Source organism: Podarcis melisellensis (genome assembly GCF_964234715.1).
Source record: "Podarcis melisellensis genome assembly, chromosome: 2".
NCBI lineage: Eukaryota > Metazoa > Chordata > Lepidosauria > Squamata > Lacertidae > Podarcis > Podarcis melisellensis.
In genome coordinates this window covers 122,716,263-122,742,126 of record NC_138529.1, presented here as the reverse complement: position 1 = coordinate 122,742,126, position 25,864 = coordinate 122,716,263, and the positions used below count along the sequence as shown (strand labels likewise).

The 25,864-nt window shown below is 40.8% G+C and overlaps 2 protein-coding genes across 6 annotated transcripts in view; both read left to right on the top strand.

Moving 5' to 3' along the window:
• The window catches only part of LOC309364491 (uncharacterized protein), a 37,855-nt gene that overhangs the window by 2,713 nt on the left and 9,278 nt on the right, over window positions 1-25,864 (top strand). Inside the window, exon 1 of one of the 5 annotated variants that reach the window (XM_081901905.1) lies at window positions 22,615-22,638. The exons of the other annotated variants lie outside the window; for them this stretch is intronic. The gene's annotated coding sequence lies outside the window, so the exon portion shown is untranslated. Of the gene's footprint in view, window positions 1-22,614; window positions 22,639-25,864 lie in introns of those variants that run through there. 5 annotated transcript variants of the gene reach the window in all.
• On the top strand, window positions 4-11,495 carry LOC309361480 (uncharacterized protein). Its single transcript, XM_081896525.1, has 4 exons — window positions 4-1,172; window positions 7,309-7,592; window positions 8,069-9,768; window positions 9,937-11,495. Exons 2-4 carry the CDS (start codon window positions 7,567-7,569, stop codon window positions 11,022-11,024), a joined length of 2,814 nt encoding a protein of 937 aa, XP_081752651.1. The 5' UTR covers window positions 4-1,172; window positions 7,309-7,566; the 3' UTR covers window positions 11,025-11,495.

Here is a 25,864-nt window from a genome sequence, read left to right as displayed (position 1 = left end):
TCCTTCCTCTTGCCCGGGAGACTGTATCTTGTAGGTCTTGTTTCAGTTTGTGGGAACATGAGAAAAGTCCTGCTGTATTAGGATCAGGGCCCACCTCGTCCATCATCCTCTTCTCACAAGGACCAGCCAAGGAGAAACCCCCCAGCAGGGCCAACAGCCGTCTCCCCACTCAGGATTCCCAGCCCCTGGGATTCAGATGAATAATTCCTCCGTATGGGAGGGGGACTAATAGCTGGGAACTGAAGGACTGCTACTGAAATGGTAGGTGGTTCTGAGAAGGTGGACACAATGGAGCTGCCTCAGGAAGTAAATGGTGCAGGATTAGGGAATGTGTGCAGTTGCTTGGAGTGTATCAGGAAGATGTTACACATCACGGAGGAAGGAGGGAACAATACAGATATTTAGCTTTTTCAGAGGAGGAGGAAGATGGAGAAAGTGTGTCCCTCCAGGTGTTGTTCCAGTAGATCTCCCATCATCCCTGGTCGTTGGCCACCCTTGCTTGGGCTGATGGTGCTTTGAGTCCAGCCACATCTGGAGGGCCAGAAGTGCCCCACCTCACCATAGAACCCTGTAAGTTCTGATTCTCCTCACAAGAAACGGCAGCCTTGCCATACATCTGGGTGGACCTTTTGCCGATCTTGTGAAAATCCTCCTCGATTCCCGGGGGGGAACAGACCTATGGCAGCCCTACCTTCTCAGCCTTCTTGATATGGTCCAAAGGGAAGCAGAGCAATATTTTTGGCCCCAGCTTGGCCCCAGGAGTTACCGGAAGGAGGCGTACAAGGACTCCACCCAACATGTTGCAATGTATTAGGACTGATAGACGCTCCATATAAAGCACTCAGAAGTCCAGCTGTGCTGCAAGGAGGGCTTTATTCCAGCTGCAGTCCTGCAGCATCATAAAGTACCATAAATCAGCCTTCCTACATATAGGGGAGAAGCCAGTGTGGAGAAGTCAAGCATACCTCTGTATACTAGCTGGCTATAGACCATCTCTTGGGATGCTGACTCACCACATGAAACTGAGTCAGCATTTCCACTTTTCATAGTGTTAACTCCTTGATACCCACAACACTCCAACACAATCGTCTTAAGGACGTCACTCCCGATTCGTGTAGGGTTTACTGCTTAGCCTCTTCTTTTCCTGAAGATATTCACGCAAGGCAGCAGAGGTTTAGGATCTTTTAATTGATTTTTCACAAACATAAATACAACTTAATCTTTTACAGTCATCTTTTTATGTCATCTTTTTTACACTGCACAAGTTCACACCCAGACTTCCTTCCTTCCCTGCTTCGGTTTTCTTAGTTTATATCTTCTCTTGCAGATTCTTATTTACCTTCTATACACATCACAGGATTTATGTTAAACTTCCTACAGTATTTAGACTTCTACAGTTAATTCTTATATATGCAAGAAATATACCCCACTCTTCTTCAAACTTTGTCCCTTTTTTGGTCTCGAATTTTATAAGTCATTTTAGCTAATTCTGTATACTCAAAAAAATTAGTCTGCCACTCCATTACTGTTGGGGTCTCCTGTAATTTCCACTTTTGAGCCACGAGGATCCTAGCTGCAGCCGTAGCATATTGAAATAGTTTACGATCCTCCTTTTTCACCTCCTCCCCTATTATCCCTAATAGGAAAGCCTCTGGTTTTTTTAGGGAATATATACTTTAAAAGTTTCTTCAGTTCATTATATATTAGATCCCAAAACTTTTTCATCTTATCACATGCCCACCACATGTGGTAGAGATCCCCATCCTTTAGTTTACATTTCCAATAGGCTTTATTGCTCTATTTGTACATTTTTGCCAATTTAACTGGGGTGATATACCACCGGTACATCATTTTCCTAAATTTTCTCTTAGGTTGGAGCACGCTGTAAACTTCATACCTTCGTTCCATAATCTTACCCATTTATCGTAAAGACCGCACACTTTATCATGACTTCTTTTGTTAACTCTCTTGGAAACTTTGAAGTGCCAGGCATAGCTCTAATGGCTTTAGCCCTTGCGTAGCAGAGTTTTCCTGCACAGCGAAGAAGCTAGTTGAGGTGGAAATGACTAGTCAGCTAGACTCAGAATAACTATTTACAGGATTTATTAAAAGGAAAAACAAAACCAGCAGAGTTTCTGCATACAAAACAAAACAAAATAAATCCTTTCTTTCTCTCTCTCTCTTAACCATACACAGCACTCCAACTCCTAACACACCCACCTAACACAAACTGTGCTAGCATTCCTAGATAACAGAGTTCAGTGCTGGTCGTTAACCAATCAGAGTAAGTAGTTTCTAGATCAAGCAGACCTTGGCTTTCTGCCAAGAGTAAATTGACACTGCCTTGAGTTAATTGTGTGAAGCCAGAATCTGTAAGTTTTCATGAGAATCAATTAACAGAAACTGAACAAACTCATCCTTAGTGTCCCATTCCAGCAAGTAATGATACATTTAGACAAGAGTTTTGTTCTGCCCTCCAAAATTTCTATCTGGTATTTGGACTTTTTCTCACAGAATCCCATTTTTTCATCCTCTTTTAACAAACCATTTCACCTGGTGATACTGTAGCCATTCTGTAAAGCCATCTGTTATATTTTCATATGGTCTTAATTTCCACCCATTCTCCGTTTTCACTAATATATCTTCATAGGTTACTCTCTTTCCCTCCATATATAATTTTTTTATTGTTAACACATCTATCGGGGATAACCACCAGGGTGTGGTTCTTTCTAGTAGGTGTTTGTTCTTGTCCCATACATCATACAGGGCACCCCTAAAAATATGGTTTGTAAAACCTTTATGTATTTTCACATTATACCATAGATAGGAGTGCCACCCGTATCTATTATTATACCCTTCAAGATCCAACAAATCAGTATTTTTCAAAATTATCCATTCTTTTATCCAGCACAAGCAAGACGTCTCATAATATAATTTCAAATTTGGTAGTGAAAATCCTCCTCTCTCCTTCCTGTCAGTCAATGGTTGAAATTTTATCCTGGGTCTCTTCCCTTGCCATATGAATCTTGATAAGACTTCTTGCCAATCCCGAAACTGAGACGACCCTTTAATAACAGGAATCGTTTGAAAGAGAAACAGCATCTTCGGTAGAATGTTAATTTTAATCGCTGCCATTCTTCCGCTCCAGGATAACTTTAATCTATTCCAAATATCCAAATCTCTTTTAATTCCTTTCCATACTGGGGTATAATTGTCACTAAATAAGTTGATGTTTTTTGTCGTTAGCCAAATCCCTAAATATTTTACTTTTTTCACCACATTAATTCCACACTTTTGTTCCAGCTGTTCAGTCTCTTTTCTATCCATGTTCTTAAGCATCATTTTTGTCTTTGTTTTGTTTAGTTTAAATCCTGATAGCTTACCAAATTCCTCTAATTCCTCCAATGCTTTCCCAAGACCTATTCGTGGTTCCTCTAAAGATAATACAAGATCATCGGTACAGGCCTTCAGTTTAAATTCCTTTGTTCCAATTTTTATTCCTCGTATTTCTGGTGATTTTCATAACTTATCTGCTAATACCTCTAAGACCATTATGAACAGCAACAGAGATTAAAGGGCATCCCTGTCTCGTGCCTTTCATAATGTCAAAAGACTCTGTCAGAGTATTATTTACAATTAATTTGGCAGTCTGATTAGAATAGATTGCTTCTCTGCCCTTCATAAATGAACCTTCCACCTCCATTGCTTCCATACTTTTCAATAAAAATTGCCACGACACATTGTCGAATGCTTTTTCTGCGTCAATAAATATTAACGCCGCTGGTACTTCATTTCTAATTTCCAAATATTCTATTACATTTACAAGGTGTCTTACATTGTCTTTAAGTTGTCGGCCAGGAAGAAAGCCCGCTTGATCTTTGTGAATAAACTCTTTCAAGCTTCTTTTCAATCTACTTGCCAGTATTTCTGTGAACAGCTTATAATCGTTATTCAACAATGATATCGGCCTCTAGTTCTTGATGTTTAACCTATCAGTTTCTAGTTTGGGAATTAGGGTTATGTATGCCTCCTTCCATGTGTTTGGAATATTTCCTCCTTGTTAGATATTATTCATAACCTCACAAAGTACTGGAATTAATTGTTCATTCAGAGTTTTATAATATTTAGTAGAAAGCCCATCCGGACCTGGAGCTTTACCTACTTTCATCTTTTCGCAATTTGAATCTCTTCTGTTGTTGTTGATTTATTTCATTGCTCTCTTTCTTCAGCTGTTATTTGTTTCCCTTTATGATCTTTTAAATACTTTCCTATTTTTCTTGCTTCTTCATTCTCTTTCTTATATAATTCTTTGTAAAATTCCTGGAAGATCTTCTTTATTTCTCTCGGATCTTCTATTTGATGTTCTCCTCCTTTTATTTTATTTATCGTAGTCTGGTTTTGTTTTTTTCTTAGTTGCCATGTGAGGAGTTTCCCTGCATTATTAGCTGATTCAAAAAATTTCTGTTTCATAAATTTTGTTTTCCATTCGACTTCTTGATTTACCAATATTGAAAATTGCGTTTGTAGACTTCCGGGTTGGCGCCATCGCCGAATGGCGGGCTCCCTCCGTGCTCCGGAGGGAGCCGGCTCGGCAGGGGTTGGGTTCTACCGCGCCGGCGACGCGGGGACCCTCAAAAGCCATGGGAAAAGACAAGGAAGGGAAAAGATCGATCTTAGGGAAGGGGAATTGGAAAAAAGTGGGTTATTGACGATGAGTGTAAATTGGGGATAAGAACTTGTTGAATTTAATTGCTTATTTGGAAGATTTGGAACACAAGAGGGGGTGGGGAGGGGAAGTCCTGGTTATTGGAAGAAGTGTATAAATTGGATTTAATTTGTTTTAGTTTGGAAAACCTTAATAAAAATTATTTTTTTAAAAAATTGCGTTTGTAGCATTTTAATTGTTTGCTTTATCTGTTCATCTTTAGGTTTTATTGTTAGTTTCCTTTCACACTCTACCAACTGAGCCAAAATTTCTTCTTTTTTCTTTTCTCTCAACTTTTTCCTATAACTATTTTGCTGTATCAAGAAGCCTCTCATGACAGCTTTACTTGCATCCCAAACTATGTCCAAACTTGTTTCTTTATATGAATTCCATTTAAAATCTTCTTTTAAAGTCTCTTTTGCTTTTTCAATCACTTCTTGATTCTCAAAAAGATTTTCATTCATCCTCCATCTGAATGAATTTTGTTCTTTACTTCTTAGTTCTAAAATCATAGGGTTATGATCTGATAATGTTCATAGTAGTATCTCACTTTTCGCTATTCTTGGAGCTAAATCCCTTGAAATCCAGATTATGTTTTTCCCCAGCTTTGATGTGGCTCAGAGAAGAAAGTAAATTGTTTTGTGGTTGGGTGCTTAAGTCTCCAAATGTCTATTAGGTCAAGATTATCGACAAGATCAAAGAAAGTCCTTGGTATCTTGCCTTGCTTAAACTTTTTCTTTTTTCTTGATCTATCTACTTCTGGCATCACCACACCATTGCAATCTCCCATTAGTATTATCTTTTGATCAACAGTTTCTATCAGTCTTTCTTCCAGTTTCCTGTAAAATTCCCCTTTATTTATTTTTGGCACATAAATCCCAACCACACTGATTTTCTCCCCCTGGTAATTAATTTGGACTACAATTATTCTCCCTTCTTCATCCTTAAAAATTAATTTAGGCTCCCATTTCACTTTAATATATAACACCACACCTCTTTTCGTGTTAACATTTGAATTAATAAATTCCGTACCCAACCTTTTGTTTTTCAGAATATGTTTATGTTTTTTAGCTACATGGGTTTCTTGTAAACAAATTACATCAAGATTATTTCCTTCAAAACGTTTTCAACTTTATTTCTTTAGATTTCTCATTTAATCCATTCACATTCCACGTTAATAGTTTCAAAGTCATTTTTACGTATTTAGTTCTCAGCTATGAATTAAATTCAAATTCGGGTGGTTTTGTCCCCAAGGTTCACTTCCTCCTCCTCTTCCTCTTCCTCTTCGTCCTCTACTTCCTCCTCTTCTCCTTCCTCTTTTTCCTCTTCTTCCTCTTCCTCTCTTTTTTTCTTCTTCCTTCTTTCTTCCTCCGAGTCAATCTCCTTTCCCCCAGGTCTGTGAACAGCTCTATCTCCTTCCAACTTTCCCAACTCTCTCTCATATCTCCTTGAGAATTTATTTACCTCTTGAATATCAGTTAGCCTAAATCTTTTATCTTTATAATAAAAAGAAATACCCTTGGGGAATTCCCACCTATGTTGTATTCCATTTCTCTTCAACAAACTCACTAATGGATTGTATCCGTCCCTCTTTACTAAAAATCTAGGGGGAATTTCTTTAAAGATGATAATTGGCCTACCATCGATTACCAATTTATTTTGGTAACTCATTCTCAAGATTGCGTTTCTCATATCTAATGAATTAAAAATCATTAGACAGTCGCCTGGTAGTTTTTTTGATTTAGCCTTTAAAGATCTTACTTTTATTCTAAATACGTTCTCAACCGTGTATTCAATTTCTTCTTCTTTCATATCCATCCATCCTGCCAATTCCTTGATCATTTTTATCTTTATATTTTCATTCAGTTTCTCACTTACGCCTCTAAATTTCAAATTAAGTTGTTTCTGACGCATCTCCAATAGAGCTTACTGTCCCAGACCTGCTCCTGTGTTTTATTTAAATCTACTACTTCATCCTTGATTTTCTCCATCTCTCTCTTATTTTCTTTGACTTCTTTTTGAATCCTTTTCATTGATTCCTCAATGGTCTTGGATCCAACTGTCAAATCTTTAATTTTATTTGAAAGTTCTCCTACCACTGCCTCTATTTTCTTATCCAACGTTTCCTGCACTTCTCCTAATTTTTTCTCCATATGTTGTTCATTTTGTTTAAATTATTCCTTTATTTTTAACCACAAACTATCCAAATCTCTTCCTGTCTGGAAATTTTCCTTTCTCCTGGTTCCCCCCCATTTCCCCCCCATTTCCCCCTGCCATTTTAGATTAATTACTGCAGTAAAATATTCTGTCCACCGGTGGGGTAGATGATTCAACCTGTGATGTGGTCCAAAAGAGCCAACAGAGTAAAGATAAGCAGTATAAAATATAATCCTTGCTTGCAATTTCACTCTATGCCTCTAGGTGTCACCCTCGGTATATTACAGTATATATTTATCCTGGGAAAATTGCAATACAAGTAAAATTTATTTACTTGTATTGCAATTTTCCCAGGATAAATATATACTGTAAGCGTTTTAAATTCTTTTCTTATTCCTTTGGATGTTTGCTAATTTCATCTGAAGCTTGAAACAGCACAGCTGGAGGTTTAGGATCAGAGTTTTCCTTCTACTGCTTGGCCTCCCTTCCCAGTTTGATGAGCCCCTCACTTCCCTCTACGGCACTTGCATAAATCACTTGCTTGACCATTGGACTCACTATTGGTCTTGTCTGCTCAATGTGCCAGAGCCTGTCATCACATGCAGTGAAAGTCCCCGTCTCACCAAGGGATTGAGACCCATCAAATATCCTCAACTGGTTTAGTTGGCCTGTCAAAGTTTTTCCTGGGTTGTGTGTGCTGTTGCATGCTGCCAGCTTCTAGGACCCACAGGTGAGAGCTAAGTACAGGCTGGGGATTAATGGTGGACCAATTACTCCAGAAGGAGCCCTATATGTCCCCCACGAGAGGTACTACCACAGCCCCAACACCCCATGACATAATACTATTAATGTATTTGATGTCTCAGGAATAAATTTGTGTATCCAGCAATAAAACTAACAGCTTCATCCCATGAATGAATCAGTGCTAAATATCCAAGTTTCCATTAAGTACAGTTATATATTGATGTTTAATATGGAGCTTCTTCAGTGTGACACAGATTCCGCATTGAAATAGAGGAGGTATGTCCAGGAGTGAGGCAAATGGAGAAAGGACAGTGAGAGAGGCCTGGGCAGAGAATTTACACTAGGATAGTCCTGTGTCAGAAAACGGGCACGAGGTCAGGTGGCACATCATAATTGGGATGAGTGCCAATTGAACTTGATGTGTGTCATATTCCTCTGTTCTCTCCCTTGAAACCCCAACAGGATTTTGTCTCCCTGCACTCTGAAGCAGACGATGGAGAAGACAGGCAAGAGTTCTGGGGGGCCATCTGTAAATTCAAAAGGAATAACGAAGAAACCATTTGAATGTATAGAGTGTGGAAAGAGCTTCAGTCTAAGGGGAAACCTTAGAATACATCAGCGAACTCACACAGGGGAGAAACCATTTAAATGTATAGAGTGTGGAAAAAGCTTCAGTCACAGTTCAAGCCTTAGAATACATCAGCGAACTCACACAGGGGAGAAACCATTTAAATGTATGCAGTGTGGGAAAACCTTCAGTCACAGTTCAAGACTTAGAATACATCAGCGAACTCACACAGGGGAGAAACCATTTAAATGTATGCAGTGTGGGAAAACCTTCAGTCAAAGCGGACACTTAAGACTACATCAACGTACTCACACAGGGAAAAAACCATTTAAATGTATAGAGTGTGGAAAGAGCTTCAGTCGAAGAGGAAGCCTTAGAATACATCAGCGAACTCACACAGGGGAGAAACCATTTAAATGTATAGAGTGTGGAAAGAGCTTCAGTGAAAGTGGGAAACTTCGCCTACATCATCGAACACACATAGGGGAGAAACCATTTAAATGTATAGAGTGTGGAAAAAGCTTCAGTCACAGTTCAAGCCTTAGAATACATCAGCGAACTCACACAGGGGAAAAACCATTTAAATGTATAGAGTGTGGAAAGAGCTTCAGTCGAAGAGGAAGCCTTAGAATACATCAGCGAACTCACACAGGGGAGAAACCATTTAAATGTATAGAGTGTGGAAAGAGCTTCAGTGAAAGTGGGAAACTTCGCCTACATCATCAAACACACATAGGGGAGAAACCATTTAAATGTATAGAGTGTGGAAAGAGCTTCAGTGAAAGTGGGAAACTTCAACAACATCATCAAACTCACACAGGGGAAAAACCATTTAAATGTTTGGAGTGTGGAAAAAGCTTCAGTCACAGTTCAAGCCTTAGAATACATCAGCGAACTCACACAGGGGAAAAACCATTTAAATGTATAGAGTGTGGAAAGAGCTTCAGTCGAAGAGGAAGCCTTAGAATACATCAGCGAACTCACACAGGGGAGAAACCATTTAAATGTATAGAGTGTGGAAAAAGCTTCAGTCAAAGCGGACAGTTAAGACTACATCAACGAACTCACACAGGGGAAAAACCATTTAAATGTATAGAGTGTGGAAAGAGCTTCAGTCGAAGAGGAAGCCTTAGAATACATCAGCGAACTCACACAGGGGAGAAACCATTTAAATGTATAGAGTGTGGAAAGAGCTTTAGTGAAAGTGGGAAACTTCGCCTACATCATCGAACACACACAGGGGAGAAACCATTTAAATGTATAGAGTATGGAAAGAGCTTCAGTGAAAGTGGGAAACTTCAACAACATCGTCAAACTCACACAGGGGAGAAACCATTTAAATGTATAGAGTGTGGAAAAAGCTTCAGTCAAAGTGAGAAACTTCAACAACATCATCGAACACACACAGGGGAAAAACCATTTAAATGTATAGAGTGTGGAAAGAGCTTCAGTCAAAGTGAGAAACTTCAACAACATCATCAAACTCACACAGGGGAAAAACCATTTAAATGTTTGGAGTGTGGAAAAAGCTTCAGTCACAGTTCAAGCCTTAGAATACATCAGCGAACTCACACAGGGGAGAAACCATTTAAATGTATAGAGTGTGGAAAGAGCTTCAGTCGAAGAGGAAGCCTTAGAATACATCTGCGAACTCACACAGGGGAGAAACCATTTAAATGTATAGAGTGTGGAAAGAGCTTTAGTGAAAGTGGGAAACTTCGCCTACATCATCGAACACACATAGGGGAGAAACCATTTAAAGGTATAGAGTGTGGAAAGAGCTTCAGTGAAAGTGGGAAACTTCAACAACATCATCAAACTCACACAGGGGAAAAACCATTTAAATGTTTGGAGTGTGGAAAAAGCTTCAGTCACAGTTCAAGCCTTAGAATACATCAGCGAACTCACACAGGGGAAAAACCATTTAAATGTATAGAGTGTGGAAAGAGCTTCAGTCGAAGAGGAAGCCTTAGAATACATCAGCGAACTCACACAGGGGAGAAACCATTTAAATGTATAGAGTGTGGAAAAAGCTTCAGTCAAAGCGGACAGTTAAGACTACATCAACGAACTCACACAGGGGAAAAACCATTTGAATGTATAGAGTGTGGAAAGAGCTTCAGTGAAAGTGGGAAACTTCAACAACATCATCAAACTCACACAGGGGAAAAACCATTTAAATGTATAGAGTGTGGAAAGAGCTTCAGTCGAAGAGGAAGCCTTAGAATACATCAGCGAACTCACACAGGGGAGAAACCATTTAAATGTATAGAGTGTGGAAAGAGCTTTAGTGAAAGTGGGAAACTTCGCCTACATCATCGAACACACACAGGGGAGAAACCATTTAAATGTATAGAGTATGGAAAGAGCTTCAGTGAAAGTGGGAAACTTCAACAACATCATCAAACTCACACAGGGGAGAAACCATTTAAATGTATAGAGTGTGGAAAAAGCTTCAGTCAAAGTGAGAAACTTCAACAACATCATCGAACACACACAGGGGAAAAACCATTTAAATGTATAGAGTGTGGAAAGAGCTTCAGTCAAAGTGAGAAACTTCAACAACATCATCAAACTCACACAGGGGAGAAACCATTTAAATGTATAGAGTGTGGAAAAAGCTTCAGTGAACGTGGGAAACTTCGCCTACATCATCGAACACACACAGGGGAGAAACCATTTAAATGTATAGAGTGTGGAAAGAGCTTCAATCAAAGTGGACAATATAGACTACATCAACAAACTCACACAGTGGAGAAACCATTTAAATGTATAGAGTGTGGAAAGAGCTTCAGTCAAAGTGAGAAACTTCAACAACATCATCAAACTCACACGGGAAAAACCATTTAAATGTTTGGAGTGTGGAAAAAGCTTCAGTCGCAGTTCAAGCCTTAGAATACATCAGCGAACTCACACAGGGGAGAAACCATTTAAATGTATAGAGTGTGGAAAGAGCTTCAGTCGAAGAGGAAGCCTTAGAATACATCAGCGAACTCACACGGGGGGGGGAAACCATTTAAATGTATAGAGTGTGGAAAGAGCTTCAGTGAAAGTCGGAAACTTCGCCTACAACATCGAACTCATACAGAGGAGAAACCATTTAAATATATGCAGTGTGGGAAAACCTTCAGTCAAAGGGGACACTGAAGACAACATCAACGAACTCACACTGGGGAAAAACCATTTAAATGTGTAGAGTGTGGAAAGAGCTTCAGTCAAAGTGAGAAACTTCAACAACATCATCGAACTCATACAGGGGAGAAACCATTTAAATGTATCAGTTACAGATAGGTAGCCATGTTGGTCTGCTATAGTCAAAAAAAAAATTCCTTCCCATAGTACCTTAAAGACCAACTAAGACACTTCTTCAGATACACTGAAACAGAAGCCACCAGACCCTTCTATATAGTGAGAAGGTGGGGAGGGGTATTACTCAGAAGGGTGGTGGGAATGGGTGATTGGCAGATAGCTGTGATGAGCCTGTTGACGACTCTTAACGACTGCAATAGGTCTTACAGGAAAAAGCAAGGGGTGAGAAGGTGAAAAATGGCTTTGTCATGTATAATGAGATAAGAATCCAATGTCTTTGTTCAGACCAGGTCTCTCCATGGTTTTAAGTTTGGTAATAAGTTGCAATTCAGCAGCTTCTCTTTCCAGTCTGTTTCTGAAATTCCTTTGTAATAGAACGGCTACTTTGAGATCTTGTATAGAATGTCCTGGGAGATTGAAGTGTTCTCCTATTGGTTTCTCTGTCTTGTGATTCCTGATGTCAGATTTATGTCCGTTTATCCTTTGGCGTAAGGTTTGGCCTGTTTGTCCAATATAGAGAGCTGAAGGACACTGTTGGCATTTGATGGCATACAGAATGTTAGACGATGAGCAATTAAATAGTCCCGAGATGGTATGTGTGATGTTGTTGGGGCCAGTAATGGTGTTGTCCGGGTGTATGTGGCAGCAAAGTTGGCATCTGGGTTTATTGCAGGCTCTGGTGCCAGTGTCCGAAATAATACTGTTTGTAGTATTATTTTGGGTTAGGAGTTGTTTAAGATTGAGTGGCTGTCTGTAGGCAATGAAAGGTCTTCCTCCCAGAGCTTGAGAAAGAGAACTGTCATTGTCCAGGAGAGGTTGTAGATCTCTGATGATGCGTTGTACTGTTTTACCTTGGGAGCTGTATGTGATGACTAGAGGTGTTCTGTTATTTTCTTTTTTGGGTCTGTTTTGCAGCAAGTTCTCTCTGGGTATCAGTCTGGCTCTGTTGATCTGTTGTCTAACTTCATCTGCTGGGTATTTTAGTTCTAAAAAGGTTTGCTGTAGATCTCTTAGGTGAGAGTCTCTGTCTGTAGAATTGGAGCAGATGCGGCTGTAACGTAGTGCCTGGCTATATACAATGGACTGTTTGGTATGTTTGGGATGGTAGCTAGAGGCATGTAGATATGTTTGTCGGCCAGTTGGTTTACGGTATAAGGTGGTGTCTATGCGCCCATCCTGTATTTTTATAGTAGTGTCCAAAAAATGTATTTCTTGCATAGATTCATTGTTAGGTTGATTGTGGGGTGAAAATCATTGAATTTCTGGTGGAAGGTGTCCAGGGTCTGTTGACCATGTGTCCAGATGATAAAAATATCGTCAATGTATCGCAGGTACAAGAGAGGTTTGAGTGGGTAGGAGTTTAGGAAACGTTGTTCTAAATCTGCCATGAAGATGTTGGCATACTGTGGGGCCATGCGGGTGCCCATTGCTGTGCCGCTGATCTGAAGGAACAGGTCATCACCGAATTTGAAGTTGTTGTGGGTAAGGACAAATTGGCAGAGTTTGGTAGCAAAGTCCGCTGTGGTTTTATCTGAAATGGTGTTCCTTATAGCTTGTAAACCATCGTTGTGTGGGATGTTGGTATACAGAGATTCCACATCCATAGTAGCTAGTATAGTATTGTTAGGAAGATTATTTAAAGATTGTATTTTCCTCAGAAAATCTGTGGTGTCACGTACATAGCTGGGAGCACTGATGGCATATGGTTTCAGAACAGAGTCCATATAACCGGAGACACCCACTGTAATAGTGTCAATACCTGAAATGATGGGGCGTCCTGGATTTCCTGGTTTGTGTATTTTAGGTAGAAGATAGAAAGTTCCTGGTCGAAGGTTCTGTTGGTGTGTTTGTGAGGATCTGTTCTTGGATGTAACAATCTTGTTCAGTTCTTTTTTGTATTCTTGTGTGGGGTCTGAGTCCAATTTTATGTAAAAGGCGGTACTGGAAAGTTGTCTGTGAGCCTCCTGAATGTAGTCAGTTTTGTTCATGATGATGACAGCTCCACCTTTGTCCGCTTCTTTAATTATAATGTCTGGGTTGTAGTAACATCTTAAAATAGTAGAATACAAGATGCAGTGTAATGTTAGGGAGGGGTGTGTCATCTGAAGAGCTGGTGGTGAATAATGGTGGGCTGAGTGTCACGTGGTTTTTGGTCTTTGGTGGAGAGATTGGAAATGCTCATGTTTAAATTTGGGATGCAAGAGTTGTGAAAAGTGGAGTGTGAGACTTTTTGTGTTACTTTGGATGTACAGTTGTTTAATATACGAAGAGTCGCATCACTCCCATTCTTATAATTGCAATAAAGGATCAATTAAGACACAGAAATCTGAAAGCATCTTCCTACATGCAGATGGTAGTCTTGAAACCCTTGTATATAGTTTATATTGTACGAATTAAATGTGTTACTGCCCTCTCTCATTTTTGGCTACGTCAAGGGTGAAGTGTTGAAATAAAACATGATCTCTGGTGGCATCATATAGCTTGTAGCTGGGACCCAGATACGAAGCCTGCTTGCACCCGTGACTGGAACAAAGTGGTATTCTAAATGTGGTTTGCCTTTTTAGTTTTATAAGATATGAAACTCGCTTATGCTTGCAATTGGAACCCATAGTGGTTAACACACAAACCTAGGGCAGCTTTCGGTGTGCTGCTTTTGTCAATAGGTAAATTCTGGGGGTGGGGCTTTGACCAAATAAGGGCAATAAGGGATGGGCATCAGGTATGATCGGGCGGTCTCATAGGCTGTAACCTCTGCGCCGCCCTCCAGCCAATTGGAGGACAGAAGAGGGACATTTGCCCCCGGGGGGAGGATAAACGCCTGTGTTGTTCTGACCTGGGTGTGCCTGAATAGCTCCCCCATGCTTGCAACGATGCTTTTCTTTAAATAATTTTTACTACTTCACCCCAGGGCTCAGAATTTATTCCTCACATATAGCAGAGAGTGGGCACCGCCAGAGCCTCTGGCAGCAATGTGCCCGGCGGTGGCACAGGTGTGTGATAAATGCTTCACTGTAAGCTCCTAGCCAATTATCCCCCAAATAAGAGACACAAGGGGAGAAACCATACGGATGATTATAATGTGGAAAGATGTTCAGGCAGGTCCCAAACTTGGAATGCTAAGGGACAACTGTGGGAATGTTAAGGATAGTAGGAAAGGATATGTTGAATAAGTGATATCCTTCCTTCACTCACGCTGGTGAGTGATGCAGCAGAACAGTTTCCCCTCAATATAGCAGGAAGATAGTTTGCAGATTCGTTTGAATCTCTTTAGTTAAGTCATCAAATCTGGCTTGCCCAGATGGATTATTCCTCGTGTCCCCTTTTATCCCTCCTAAAAGACACAAGAGTCTTTCCTTGTTGTTGTTTAGTCGTGTCCGACTCTCCGTGACCCCATGGACCAGAGCACGCCAGGCCCTCCTGTCTTCCACTACCTCCCGCAGTTTGGTCAAACTCATGCTGTTACTTCGAGAACACTGTCCAACCATCTCGTCCTCTGTGCTCCCCTTCTCCTTCTGCCCTCCATCTTCCCCAACATCAGGGTCTTTTCCAGGGAGTCTTCTCTTCTCATGAGGTGGCCAAAGTCTTGGAGCCTCAGCTTCAGGATCTGTCCTTCCAGTGAGCACTCAGGGCTGATTTCCTTCAGAATGAATAGGTTTGATCTTCTATAGTCCATGAGTCTCCTTCAGCACTATAATTCAAAAGCATCAATTCTTCGGCGATCAGCCTTCTTTATGGTCCAGCTCTCACTTCCATACATCACTACTGGGAAATCCATAGCTTTAACTATATGGACCTTTGTTGGCAAGGAGATGCCTTTACTTTTTAAGATGCTGTCTAGGTTTGTCATTGCTTTTCTCCCAAGAAGCAGGCATATATTAATTTCGTGGCTGCTGTCACCATCTGCAGTGATCATGGAGCCCAAGAAAGTAAAATCTCTCACTGCCCCCAATTCTTCCCCTTCTATTTGCCAGGAGGTGATGGGACCAGTGGCCATGATCTTTGTTTTTTTGGTGTTGAGCTTCAGACCATATTTTGCGCTCTCCTCTTTCACCCTCAATAAAAAGTTCTGCTGGATTTCTCAGAGGCCTTTAATACCATTGATATGTGGATGATACCCAGTTCTACCTCTCTTTCAAATCTGAACTGGTGAAGGTGGTGAAAGTCCTGTGTGAGTGTCTGGAGGCAGTTGCAGGATATATAGCGGCTAACGGATTGAGGTTGAATCCTGACAAGACAGATGTACTGTTTTGGGGGACGGGGCAGGCAAGATTGTAGAATTCCTGGTTCTGAGAGGGGTAACTGTGCCCCTGAGGGACCAGGTGTGCAGCCTGGGAGTCATTTTGGACTCACAGCTGTGCATAGAGGCACAGGTCAATTCTGTGTCCATGGCAGTGTCTACCAGCTGCCTCTGGTATGCAGGCTGAGACCCTACCTGCCCGTGGACTGTCTCGCCAGAGTGGTGCATGCTCTAGTTATCTCCCGCTTGGACTACTGCAATGCGTTCTACGTGGGGCTACCTTTGAAGGTGACCTGGAAACGACAACTAATCCAGAATGCGGCAGCTAGACAGGTGACTGGTAGCGGCTGTTACGGCTAAAATCTGGGTGCGGGGCTACACTGCCACCCAGCTCGTCGGACTAAGTGTCCGCGGGTCCCTGCGGAAGAAAATGAGCTCAGCCGGACAGGAGCAAAATGCGGAGATCCAAGGTTTATTGCGCAACAGGTTCAAGACGAGATTGAACAGCGAGAAAGGGGTGACATGAGTTTTTGAAACTCCCTCCATGTCCCAGAATACAGTGCAAAACATGTCATGAATACATTAAAGAGAGGTTTGGTTACACGGATTACATCATGAATATATTAAAGGGAGGTTGGATTACACACATTAACATATGGAGGAGGGAGGGGGGAATATGCAGAGTTGGAGATATGCACAGATAAACACTTCCTGAGAAGACAATGGTCCTAAATATGCATAATCTGCCACCTGACATTGCCTGGAGGAAAGGATTTGCGATTTGACAGGATTAGTTTCTATGAATTTTATAGATTTTAGTCCCTTTTGACATTGGCAATTGGGAATGAATGGATATATTGTAGCGAAGAAGAAGGTAAAGAAGACATGCCCCCCCGTCCGTATCAGTCCCCCATTCGGAAATAGATTTGCATTAAAGTTCTGTAATAACTTGCAAATCTTTTCTCTGCACCCTAAATCTCGGTGAAGGTATGGGTGCCCTGTGAGTGGGAATAGGCCATAATGGAAAAGGAGGTGGGTTGAGCAGGGCGGCAAAGGAGGGAGCAACACGGACCAATACAATGTACGTGTATGTTATATAGATATGCACTAAATAATAACTTTATATCTACCGTACCAGATGTGTGGGTTTGTGCAAACCTAAAAGGGACTTGCAAGCCATGCCTCTTAAGGTCATTTGCAAGTATAGTAGTGCAGATAGCTGGATATAGGATATCACATAAAAGAACACCTGTTGTATTTTGTTCAATAGTGGTCTATGCTTTACATTTAGCAGGAAGGTCCACTACTGACTGGAAAAGAAAATACAGTCGTCCCTCCCACCGTTTTTGTGTTCTCAGGTGCGAAGGTAGCTCTTCTGTGGTCTCCCACTGGCATGGTGTCACAGTAGTGGCAATCTCTGGTGAATCCACTTAGGGCTTTCATATTAACCATGTTGCCTGGCACCCACCACAGCTGGCACAGGTTTGGATACGTCATGAGGGAAATATCTTTGCCTTGGCCATTCCATGGGATTTTATTATTATAGGCTCTGGTCTTGCAGTCATGGGAAGTTGCTCACTTGCACTTTAAGGACCAAAAGCTAATAGCAGCCTGGATACACTTGCCCAATTCAAACTGAGACCAATTTGAATTTATCTTGCCCTATGGTTCTCAACTTTTCAAACCAATCTGTTAAAGCAAAACCATTCTAAAGGGGCACTTGTCCAAATAAGTCAATTTAACTCTATAAGGGATCATTCCTGCTAAACGAAAGCATATACCCCTTCCTGAAGCTTCTCCTTGGTAAAGTGAGTTTTAGCACATTTTAAAATGGGTAGGGAAGTTGGCAGAGTGCCAGGTGAAACAACTAAATGTGGTTATAAATTTATCTAATTCTAAACATTGGACTACATAATAGCCTGATCTATTAAAAGGCATAAAATGTATGAGGATCCTCCACTGGGGTGTAAGGAATAAGACATTAAACATAAAAACAATTACACACAAAAAGAGCCACAAAATAGCCCCCCCCATTTGTGGAAATAACACACTGTCAGACACATTTCAACATTCCTACATAATAACACATAATACAAAACAAACTAAGTATCAGTTGCATATCTTGAGACAATTGTGATATTTTTACGCATGTATCAAAAGTGAGAAAATGTCCTTGCAATTCAACTCTTCCCCCCTTTGTCAGCCCCACTCCCCCAGCAGTCTATATCCTTTGAAAGAGATAGCTGTGGGCATTTTGAAAACTCTGGTGTCTGTTGTTGCAGGTCTTGTGATGGCGAAGAACTGAGTTGAGGGGTTGTTGCTGCTTTTTCATCATTGCACATCTGTAGAAGTGATATCCTGTAAGGGGTTAGGGTTTTTTAGGGACTTAAAAGACAGTTAGAAAAAGGAGGAGCAAAAACCCCCTCCCCATGAAAATCTCCTTGAGTTATTAGCTGCAAATAATAAAATCTTAGCATGTTAAGCATTTTACTCATTTTAATATTATTATCACATTTTCATATAATTACTGTTATTATCTGCTAAGTTTGTTTGCTTTCCTTCAGTTAGTTTTTGTTGTTGTTTTTTCATATTATTAAATAAAAAATTACTCCACATGTATAGAAAAGAACTGTAAAAAATACAACAAAGGTTAAAAAAATAAAAAAGAAAGCAAAAAATTAGATTACCATTCAGATGAAAACAGACTTGACACAAAGACATCAGATTCAGAAAATAATTATTATTAAATAATACAAAGATATTATCAAAACCACACAGATTACTACTGGACTAAAAAAAATGGAAAAATAATGGAAAAAAGCTTAAAATTCAGCATGTGCTATCTGATAAGTAGAACTTGATGAAAATGACTTTCAACATGTGATGGACATGTCCCCAAAGTAAAACACACACACACACACAATGACCTATGAGGAACCAAAAATAAGTAAATGCTAAGACACCCAATTTTTAAGAAAACTGAAGTAACCTGTTTTGGCATTCTAATATCCCAAATGAAAATAAAAGAGTGTTTCTTTATGTGACAACATCAATTAGAATGTTAATAGCAAAATACTGGGAAATGACTTAATACCAAGAAAAATGAATGGCAATTTAAAGTTGTGCAAGTACCTGGAACTAGCCAAAATGACAGAATTAATAAGAAATGATCAGGCAAAAGGTAAACAAATACCATTCCACAAACAATGTTTGGTTGTGCTTCGATTAATTTCATAGACATCATGGAAAGACGGATTAAATAGATGAAAACAGATTATTTGTAACTTAAAAAGTGTCAAAGCCACAAAGAGATGGAAGTCACTAATATAGCAGGGATTCAGACTTGTTTCACAGAACAGAAAGAAAGTTGCTGTGGGAGAAAAAGGGACAAAACTTTTTTTATCGGGGTTCACATATCCTGTTAAAAGGGAAAATTACTGCATGTGAGAAGTCTGTCAGGAAATGCTGTTCGTAAAATGCACACAAAGCCTGTTATAAAAGTTAAATCTCATTGGGGGGGGAGGACTAGTCAAGAGTGGAACTCACAGTGGGAGCGCTTTGATATTTACCTGTGAAAAGAATTTGGCATGTTAAGATTTGGAACCTGGAAAACTCTTGACTTTTGATGGGCTAGTTTTTGTTGTTTTTTTTTTAAAAAACATTTTTGTCTTACGTAGCCCCTGGAGCAAAAGACACATTAAGGGTGATTTCCCTCAATGGTTCCAAGTTTTTTACATAAGGAAATTTGGACAATTTTCTCCCTGCAGCCCAAGTTCTGGAAACCTCCTCTCTCCACCCTACAGTTCCCCCTCCTTCCTCTCTCTCTCTCTCTCTCTCTCTCTCTCTCTCTCTCTCTCTCTCTCTTTTTGACTGATCTAACCTCTGTGTATGTGCAGAGTTCATGTCTCAGCAAACCTTTTATACTATTGAAAATGTTGTATCCTTTGGGTAAATTACCATTTGAATAAGGGAAGGGAAGGGTATGGAGTAGATTTTAAAAATAGGGTTAGATTTTTAAACAAAAAAGAGAAACTGAGCAATTAAAGTATTCAATAAAATTAGCAATTGTAGCCCAAGCAAAAGGGACTGCTTCCTTTATGTACAGGAAAGGGCTAATATCCCTCTGGCCATTTGCGGAACAATCTGCCACGCCCGTATATATGGGAAAAAATGGCCAGAGAGTCAGAATTCATAAGATCTTAATATTCTCAGTCATTTCAGCCTTACCATTTGCAGACAAAATTTTCCTGCCCTTTATTTACAGGATGGTCAAGGCTACTCAATTATATGTCAAGGCTCATTCTACTTGATTACTGTATATGAATTTGTGTGCTTAAACTTTGAGTAGACCTTTAAGCCTGATTTTTGTAAATAATAGACGAAATGATAAACACTGTAATCACTCAAATGCTTGATATTACCAGTTGTGCTTCAAAACATCATGGCTTCACCTCTCACGTTTTTAAAACTAAAGAGCAAACCTAGGCTGAATTTCAACTCCATCACCACACCAGAATTTAAGAATTACAGTGGTGCCCCGCAAGACGAATGCCTCGCAAGATGAAAAACCCGCAAAACGAAAGGGTTTTTCGGTTTTTGCGACGCTTCGCTAGACGATTTTCCCTATGGGCTTGCATCGCAAGACGAAAGCCCATAGGGAAATCTCGGGGACCTTTTTTTAAAGGCTGGCGGTGGGGAGCAAAGCCTTCCCCCCCCCCGGACTTCAGAAGAGGTCCAGGAAGGCCGGCGGGGGCGAAAGGCTTTGCTCCCCACCGCCAGCATTTTAAAAGCGGTCCGGGATAGCAGGGAAGCGCTTTCCACTATCCCGGACGGCTTTTGAAGGCAGGCGGGGGGAGCAAAGTCTTTGTCCCCCTGCCTGCCTTCCCGGGGGCTTTTAAATCGCCCCGGGACAGCTGAGAATTCCTCCGCTGTTCCGGGGCGATTTTAAAATGCTGGCGGGCGGCAGCGCTGCCGCCCGCCAGCATTTTAAGATCGCCACGGACAGCGGAAAAGTCTTCCGCGGTCCCTGCGGAAGAAAATGAGCTCGGCCGGACAGGAGCAAAATGCAGAGATCCAAGGTTTATTGCGCAACAGGTTCAAGATGAGATTGAACAGCGAGAAAGGGGTGACATGAGTTTTTGAAACTCCCTCCATGTCCCAGAATACAGTGCAAAACATGTCATGAATACATTAAAGAGAGGTTTGGTTACACGGATTACATCATGAATATATTAAAGGGAGGTTGGGTTACACACATTAACATATGGAGGAGGGAGGGGGGAATATGCAGAGTTGGAGATATGCACAGATGAACACTTCCTGAGAAGACAATGGTCCCAAATATGCATAATCTGCCACCTGACATTGCCTGGAGGAAAGGCTGATCAGAGCGATTTGACAGGATTAGTTTCTATGAATTTTATAGATTTTAGTCCCTTTTGACATTGACAATTGGGAATGAATGGATATATTGTAGCGAAGAAGAAGGTAAAGAAGACATGCCCCCCCCTTCCGTATCACGGCCAAGAACACATAACAACACCAGTCTTGAAAAACCTACACTGGCTCCCAGCTCCCAGTATGTTTCCGAGCACAATTCAAAGTGTTGGTGCTGACCTTTAAACCCTAAGCGGCCTCGGCCCAGTAGACCTGAAGGAGCATCTCCACCCCCATCGTTTTGCCTGGACAATGAGGTCCAGCACCAAGGGGCTTCTGGCGGTTCCCTCACTGTGAGAAGTGAAGTTACAGGGAGCCAGGCAGAGGGCCGTCTCAGTAGTGGCGCCTGCTCTGTGGAAAGCCCTCTCATCATATATCAAAGAAATAAACAACTACCTGATGTTTAGAAGACATCTGAAGGCAGCTCTGTTTAAGGAAGGTTTTAATGATTGATGTTATGTATTTTTTAATATTCTGTTGGAAGCCACCCAGAATGGCTGGGGTTAATAATAATAATAATAATAATAATAATAATAATAATTTTGAACTAATTCTTCAGTCATGTTTCTGGGGAGTCTTCCTGCAAGCAGACCACTGTGTACACAAGGGTTTCACAAACCTGGGTTTCCATCTCTTTTTTGAAGACAACTGCTAAAGACATAGGAAAAACAATCATTGGAAAACAACTAAATATATATATTTATTTATATAAATAAATAATAATAATAATAAATATTTATGAAGACAACCCAGTTTAGGGAAGTTTTTTATGTTGATGTTTCATTGTGTAAATAAATAATAATAGTCACACATACGTATATATGTATATTATTTAAACTACACAAATAATTGTAATAAATCAGCATGGCCCCTGCGTTTATGACTGCATCCATATTACCTAGCCCAGTCTTAAGCAGACATGGATTATGTCCTTCTTCTTCTTCTGGCCTTTTTGAGGAGCCAGGAAGAGTCTCCGTAAGACCCTCAACTTAACTCTATTAAAATGATACAATAACAAAAGTAAATAAGGAAAAATAAGTGTGCAGCTGCCACCCTGCTGTGGAGGGAAACGTAAATCCATCAGCTCATACACAACTAGGAAGCCCCTCACTCCCGCCCCCATTTCCACTCTCCGCTGGGGGGGAGAGAGAGGCGACTTGGGGGCAGGAGGGGCCAAGAGCAGGAGCCAGAGGCAGCGCCATCTCTTCCTGTTTCCATCCCAACACAGGCAAGGGCTGCTCTGCGAACGTAGCTCTAGAGGCGCGCGCCTTCGACAAGGAACCTGAAGTGTCTATAGGTCGGAAGTTTCCAGGGGGCGCAAAGGACCCCTGGGAAAGTGGGAGGTATTCCGAAGGGGAGGAGGGGTGTGGGTTGACTCGTTCCCCTCACCCCCCTACATAACACCCCTACTCCACTTTATTTTGGGGGGAAGGACACCGGAACAGCGAGCACGGGAGGCGGAGGTCCAGAGAGGACAAAGAGGTAAGGAGGCTGCGTGGGGAAAGGGGGCGATTTAGGGGGAAGGGAAAGAGGAAAAGACAGAGAGGATGGGAGTGTGAAGGGAGAAGGAAGGGTTAACTAGAATATTATAAAAGAAAAAGGGCTGCAGATGTGGTTAGGCAGCTAGCAGAAACCTCAAATGCGTCAGCTCTGTAGGCCAGAAGCTGCTTCCTGTTTTCAGCTCTGCAGACTGGGAGCTGTTTCCTGTTTTGTGCTACCTGTTTTAGAAATGTTTTAGAAATGCAAGACATACATGCATGGGATGAGAAGGGTTTCTCTCAATATTCTCTGTATCTTGTATCTTGTACCTTGTACCTAAGAAATCTGCACCTAAGCTCTGTACCTTGTATTTAAGAAGGGTTGCTGGAGAGCGCTGACTTTTTCCTGTGGACAATCTGACTTTAAACAACTACCTGTGAGTAGAACGGAAAATTGGATCTTTAAATTCATTTATTTGGCATCGAAGCGGGAAGGTTTCAAACAGGAAGTCCGCCTTCCTTTTTTGTAAATAGATTGAAGCAAAGACGTTGCAAGTTAAAGCCTTGGAAAGTATTTTGTAAAGGATTAAATCTCCATCGGTTAAAACTGTTAACCCCCCCCCCTTGGAAGCAGGAGAAGAGGGGGGAAATTTTGGACTTAGTGAGCCTGCAGGAGAGAGTGAAAAATTAAATTACCACTGCTCTGAACCTGGAAAAGGGCTGCCAGCAGAATTAATGTTTTGGGAGAGTTCATTGACTGAACGGATAGCATGTTGACAGATGGCTAAATAAGAGAAATATATTGTTTCCATTGTCCTCTTCTGCGTTCACAAAGGAGGAAAAGTAATTGAAAATTGAAACTAACTTTATATTTTAAAATGCGCATGAAAGGATCGATACAAGTGGAGACTGTTTCCCTCTAGAGGGAGCTTTTGAAACTGTTACAAGAGTGGAGCTGGGTTTTTTCCAGCTGCAAGATAAGAGCTGTGAGAACCTTGGACTTTAAGAATGTTGACAGAAGGAGCTTTAGTGACTGTTTTATGTAAAAACAAAATAAAAAAATTCCTTCCAGTAGCACCTTAAAGACCAACTAAGTTAGTTCTTGGTATGAGCTTTCGTGTGCATGCACACTTCTTCAGATACACTGAAACAAGTCACCAGACCCTTCTATATAGTGAGAAGGTGGGGAGGGGTATTACTCAGAAGGGTGGTGGGATTGGGTGAGCTATCTGCCAATCACCCAATCCCACCACCCTTCTGAACTTGGAACAAAAAGTGATAAATTTGGGACAAAAAGTGACCATCAATACAGAAATTGTTTAGGATCTGATACAGGAAATTACTTTGACAGGACAAACTGGGGAGAAGAAGGAAAAAGTTGTGGTTGTTGAACCTAAACTAATACAAGTGGAAGACCCAGCCTCTCAGAGGCAAATCGAGGACTATAAGTGGAGGCCTCTTATGAATGAATATAGTAAAAGTCAGAATTTGAAGATTGGAGCCCCGCCTAGACTGGAGAAGGAAGGTTGGATAGACTCTTTCATGCAGGGATTTATTGACTTTTGGGTCCTGAATCTGGGTCAGGAGGGGATTGGAATTTGAAGATTGGAGCCCCGCCTAGACTGGAGAAGGAAGGTTGGATAGACTCTTTCATGCAGGGATTTATTGACTTTTGGGTCCTGAATCTGGGTCAGGAGGGGATTGGAATTTGAAGATTGGAGCCCCGCCTAGACTGGAGAAGGAAGGTTGGATAGACTCTTTCATGCAGGGATTTATTGACTTTTGGGTCCTGAATCTGGGTCAGGAGGGGATTGGGGTTGTGGGGGTCTTTGGATCTGGAGGTGTTTTAAAACATGATTTGAGATATTGTGTGGACCTTGGTTCTAGCTGTAGAGAGTTGGTTGGCCTGTCGAGAGGGAATGGGGGCATGGCTGGGTTGGGGCCTCCCCAAGATTTGCTCTTCAGCATTTTTATCATCAATGAATACGAAGAAGAATTGCAGAAGGGACTTGGAAAAGATTTAAGAGCCTCGGACAGAAGATCTCCAGGTTGATGAACTATATGGAATGGACGGAAATGATTGGCAGAATCCGAGACCAGGGAGAAGAGATGGTGGTAGAAGATTGGGAAAGCTTAATGTTTGTATATAGAAATATTGTAAAATTAATGAGTGTTTGAAAATTGTTGGAATGAAACTTTATGGCTTTAGCAGAAATGCTATAAGGAGATAAGTATAAATAAGTAATTTAGTATTATTGGAAAATAAGGTTAAAAATATGTTAAGACATTCATAATGATAAAAATAGAGAAAGGTGGAAAGGATTTGCTGAAACAAGTAACAGAAGTGGAATACAAAAAGGGAGGTGAGAGGAAGTCAATGAAATAAGGGAATGAAAGATAGATTAATGAAATGGTATGCTATATGTTTTTAAATTGTGGTTGTTTTGTTTAATTTAGTGTTAAGGTTGTGTTTTGTACTGTTTATTGTATGGTTTCTTCTTTTGTTCTTTTTTCTTGTCTGCCGTAAGTTTGAAAAGTAATAAAGATTATTTTTAAAAAGAAAGAAAGAACGAAAGAAAGAAAGAAAGACCTACACTGGCTCCCAGTATGTTTTCAAGCACAATTCAAAGTGTTGGTGCTGACCTTTAAACCCTAAGCGGCCTCAGCCCAGTAGACCTGAAGGAGCATCTCCACCCCCATCGTTTTGCCTGGACAATGAGGTCCAGCTCCGAGGGCCTTCTGGCGGTTCCCTCACTGTGAGAAGCGAAGTTACAGGGAGCCAGGCAGAGGGCCGTCTCAGTAGTGGCGCCTGCTCTGTGGAAAGCCCTCCCATCATATATCAAAGAAATAAACAACTACCTGATGTTTAGAAGACATCTGAAGGCAGCTCTGTTTAAGGAAGGTTTTAATGATTGGTGTTTTAATGGATTTTTAATATTCTGTTGGAAGCTATCCAGAATGGCTGGGGTTAATAATAATAATAATAATAATAATAATTATTTTGAACTAATTCTTCTGGGGAGTCTTCCTGCAAGCAGACCACTGCGTACACAAGGGTTTCACAAACCTGGGTTTCCATCTCTTTTTGGAAGATAACTGCTAAAGACATAGGAAAAACATTCATTGGAAAACAATTAAATATATATATTTATTTATATAAATTAATAATAATAATAATAAATATTTATGAAGACAACCCAGTTTAGGGAAGTTTTTTATGTTGATGTTTC